General features: G+C 52.5%; 1 protein-coding gene across 2 annotated transcripts; it reads right to left on the minus strand.

Moving 5' to 3' along the window:
• Positions 1-633: 633 nt before the first annotated feature.
• LOC123395458 (heavy metal-associated isoprenylated plant protein 32-like) lies at positions 634-3,479 on the minus strand. 2 transcript variants are annotated; one of them, XM_045090462.1, is made up of 4 exons: positions 3,386-3,479; positions 2,932-2,993; positions 2,648-2,723; positions 634-2,515 (listed from the first exon to the last, which is right to left on the minus strand). In XM_045090462.1, the coding sequence occupies exons 2-4, from the start codon at positions 2,959-2,961 to the stop codon at positions 1,092-1,094; spliced, it is 1,530 nt and encodes a 509-aa protein (XP_044946397.1). In that variant the 5' UTR covers positions 2,962-2,993; positions 3,386-3,479; the 3' UTR covers positions 634-1,091. The 2 variants fall into 2 exon arrangements, with proteins under 2 accessions (XP_044946397.1, XP_044946396.1); XM_045090461.1 differs by lacking the exon at positions 3,386-3,479 and adding an exon at positions 3,129-3,373.
• Between the last annotated feature and the right edge of the window lie 844 nt (positions 3,480-4,323).

Consider the following 4,323-nt stretch of genomic DNA (forward strand, 5'->3'; position numbering starts at 1 on the left):
ATTGATTGATGTGAGGGACCAGGCAGTGAGGGAGAAATGGCATGCAGAGGCGGAGGCAGGGGCAGGCAGGCGGCAGTGGTGGCGTTTATTACTGTGGTCATAGGATGATGGGAGTGTGCAATTCTGGTGTAAGCCAACCTGAATGCAGCTAGCTAGGGGACAGCCCAATCTTACCCCATCATCAATAATGATAATGTGAGTGCAGGGCGCAGGAAAAAGAAAGCATAGCCAAAAACTGCAGCTAGCATAGCATAGCATAGCAGCTCCTCTCCTCTCATCTCCTTCCTTGCTCACACCTGGACCACCCACCCCGCAACCATCATCATCACCTTCTCCATTCACCTCTGTCTGTCACCATGGCCGGGACGGGAGGAGTAGACTAGTATATTTTTCTTCCCTCACACCACACCGACCGACGAAGCAAGGCACAAAGCTAAAGGCACTACTCCTACTAGTGAGTTGAGTTGACAACATTCCACTACTACTACTGCTCTACTTCTCCAGTGCTACTAGTATATGTATATGTGTGTGGAATGGGAACGGGAATGGGGAAGGATAAGCTGCACTGCTAGTCATGCATCCACAGCACGGAACACGCAAAGAAAGCAAAGCAAAGCAAACACATTGGCGATATGGCATGCATGCAAGAAGGAAACCACCACCTTCTTGTCCCGAATTATAAAAAAAGCACCATCATCTCTTATGACAACTATAGATTACTATACCTACCTTCGCCTTCAAGGAAGTTCAGTTTTTTTTTTTAAGAAGAAGAAAGGGTGAAAATAAGCTAAGTAATAATAAGAGAGAAAGAGAAAATAAAGGAGCGAGCTAGATGAGATGGGACTCGTTTCCCATGTATACTGACTGACTGATCGATCCAGGCAGGCAGGGTCTTTCGCACCATGACCATGATCATGATGGACGACGACGACGACGATCGAGCACCTGACTGAGAGAGTTCCTTCCGGTACCGGTAGGTTGGTTGGTTGGCTGGCTTTGAACAGAGCGGCGGCAGCGAGGAGAGAAGAGAAAGGAAAGCAACCACCGGCCACTGCACTGGGACAGCGGCGGCAGCCACCATCCATCTCCTCTCACATCACCGAGCAGCTGTTGGGGTTCTCGTCGCTGAAGTAGTTGTAAGGGTCCGCGTGTGGGTGCGGCTGCATCGGCATCGGCATCGGGTACGCCATTGGGTACGGCATAGGCGGCCGCCCGTACCCGTACCCCATCGGCATCGCCGGGTACCCCGCCGGAGCGCCACCACCGTGGCCGTGGCCGTGCCCGTTCATCATCGCCTGCTGCTGCTGCTGCTGCATCATCATCATGGCCATGTACTGCTGCTGCGCCATGGGGTTCCCGCCCGCCCCAGCGGCCTGCAGCATCTCGGCGGGACCGGACGGCATGCCGCCGCCGCCGCCCGCGGCTCCCTGGTAGAACCCAGGTGGAGGCATGCCACCGGCCGGCATGCCATGAGCGGCTCCGCCACCGCCCTGCGCGCCTCCCATGTGGGGGTGGTGGCCCATGGGCCCTCCCATCGGGCCCATACCAGGAAAGCCGGCAGCGCCCATCATGTTAGGCCTCATCATGGCCTGCTGCTGCGGCGGCATGCCCATCGGTCCACCGACACCGAGGCCGGGGCCACCGCCGCCGCCCTTCTTCCCAGGTTGGCCGGGGGCTCCTCCTCCGCCTCCGCCTCCTCCTCCTTTGCCGTTGTTCGGCTGGCCACCACCTCCATTTTTGCCACCGCCGTTGCCGTTGCCGCCCCCGCCACCTTGGTTCTGCTTGCCACCTGCGTCTTTCTTGCCACCGCCACCGCCACCGCCACCGCCGTTGTTGGGGTTCCCCTTGATCTGCACGGGGATCTCGTTGCCACCCTTCTTGGCACCATTGTTGCCGCCCTTCTTGTCTCCCCCACCGGCGTTCGGTGGCATAGCCATCGGCTTCATCATCATCTTGGGGTCGTCCAAGTAATCGTCGTCGAGGCCGTCATCGTCAAAATCATCCTCGTCGTCGAAGTCGTCGAAGTCGTCGTCGAACTCGCTGCCGTCGTCCCCAAACTCATCCTCTGGGGGGAGGTTGAACTTGACGGACTTGGGGTCCTTGACGGGCGCGGCCGCCGCGAACGGCATCTTCCCGTCCATGAACTGCGGCAGCTTCAGTCCCTTCATCTGCATCTGCTGTTGCAGCTGCTGAAGCTGCTGCGCCGTCGGCTGCGGCATCATCATCTTTGCGTCCTTGCCACCACCTCCGGCGCCGCCGCCGCCGCCTCCGCCCTTCTGGCCCTTGGCACCGCCGGCGTCCTTGGGCTGGCCCTTGCCACCGGCGTCCTTGGCCTGGCCCTTGCCACCACCATCAAGGTGGAGCTTCTGAAACTGGTTAGCCATGCCAGCCTTTGACCCCCAGAGTTGGGCTGGCTTGCCAGCCTTGGTCAGCTTCTTGATGATGGTGTCCGGATCCACCATGCCAGACACCGTCACCTTCCCCTGCTCCGGGTCTATGCTGGATTGGTAGACCCCTGACGAAGAATTCACCACATCTCCGTTAGATGAATGAAATTAACTACTAGAAAAAATGCAGAGAGAATACGCAAGAGCGCAACGGAAGCAATTAGATTAACATAACATAAAAAAAAAACTTATGTTGTCACCTTCAATCTTGTGCAGGATCTTCTTGACCTTCTTCTGGCAGCCATCACAGTGGATGTTCACTTTGAGCACGCAAGTCTGGGAATTCCGGAGGAACAGAGAACACAGGGTCACCAAAATAGCAAAACAAGGAGGTTTGGAAAACAAGATAGCAGGGGACACGGGAGGAAACACAGGTGAAAAGAAAAGCAAAGTAAAGCTGCGTGCGTGCCTAATCAATCAAGAATGGCAGCAAAAACAAGAAGGGACACGGAATGTCTTGAGTCGGGACGAAGCAAGAACGCACCTGTATCTTGAGCACTTCCTCCTTACTCATCTCTGACGACGTCGCACCCCCAGCAACCAGATCTGTCACACGGAGGCCTCAAATCAGGGCAGGAACAATTACAAACAACAACCAGGAAAACATTGCTCTCTACAAGGGGAGGGAGGGAGTGACAAGGTATGGTATGATCAGAAGGGAGAGAGAGAAGAAAAAAATGCCTTGTCGCTGGAGATAACTTGGTGTCCTGCAATATAATATCTCCTCACACACACACACTCACACTCACACACACAAAAGAAAGAAGAAGTGCGACGGAGGGAGAGAGAAAAGGAACAGGGCTTATTAGAGTTTGGGTGTTGGCTTGGTCTATTAAGCCTGTGTGGTCCAGAGATGGAAGAAGGGTTGGAGAAGGCGAGAGGAGAGGAGGACTCTCTCGCTAGCTAATGAGCACGGGCACCATCCTTCATCTGCTTACCCTTTTATTTCGACTTTGGCCTTTGGCACTGGAGCGGAAGCCTTTCCCTTTGCCCTGCCCTCGCCCTCCGCCGATTGTGTGTCAAAGAAAATCCTACTCCTACGCAATTAAATACCCTTTGTCACTTGTCAGTAAGTACAGGGAGATGTTCAACATGTGAGGGTACCCGGATGTTATACTACTAGTGCTACTGCGCTTACCGATGTCCCCCCCCCCCCCCCCCCCGTTTTCTTTTCCCTTTTTCTTTTCTTTCTTGCAAAAGCGTACATGCAAGTCTTGTACATTGTTCAACTGCCAATTTCATACTACTATCACTCCCTCTCTGTGACTTCAGTTAGACTGCAGATCCTACTATTTCTCTTGGGACGTGCACATAACTGCTCATCAGAGGAATATTTTCTCTTAAGTTTATGTGCCGCTTGTATTTCACTGCTTGGTCTAGGAACGCCAATGTGGGATGAGAAAGTGGATTTGAACCTCGACTACATATGCAAACAAGTTTCATACGGATGTTTGGTATTCCCCTGTAAACTAATATAAAAAAAATTAGATAACTAAGAAAGGTGATCTAAACACTTTTATATTACTTTACGAAGGGAATAATTGTTTAATTGAGTGCATTATGACGGCCTGGTTAAGCAAAGTGTTTTAAGATTGGGTAGAGCAAAATTCATGCAAGTCTATGTAACGTTTGGCCAACCAGAATGTTAGGATCCTCGGTGTGAGAAGACGAGCTTGCTCATTCTTATTCACAAGCAATGCTTTCCATACGTTGAGTCAAGAGGCTGGGGTGATACCTCCTTTGCCAAGAAAAAACATTACGTCAAAACCCTACGTTAGGATACATAAGCACAATCAAAACATGAGTTAGTTTATTTTTTAGCTTGGCTTAATATCCTGAGTCCGATTTGTATTGTTGTACGCGCATATTGTTAGGT

This window comes from Hordeum vulgare, chromosome 5H (genome assembly GCF_904849725.1).
Source record: "Hordeum vulgare subsp. vulgare chromosome 5H, MorexV3_pseudomolecules_assembly, whole genome shotgun sequence".
In the NCBI taxonomy this organism is placed as follows: Eukaryota; Viridiplantae; Streptophyta; class Magnoliopsida; order Poales; family Poaceae; genus Hordeum; species Hordeum vulgare.

Bases quoted from the DNA above. Each gene is read 5' to 3' on its own strand.
- LOC123395458 (XM_045090462.1), bottom strand. From the start codon at position 2,961: ATGAGTAAGGAGGAAGTGCTCAAGATACAG. The intron at 2,724-2,931 runs GTGCGTTCTTGC...CGGAATTCCCAG, and splicing joins AGGAAGTGCTCAAGATACAG to ACTTGCGTGCTCAAAGTGAA. The intron at 2,516-2,647 runs GTGACAACATAA...ATTCTTCGTCAG, and splicing joins GATCCTGCACAAGATTGAAG to GGGTCTACCAATCCAGCATA.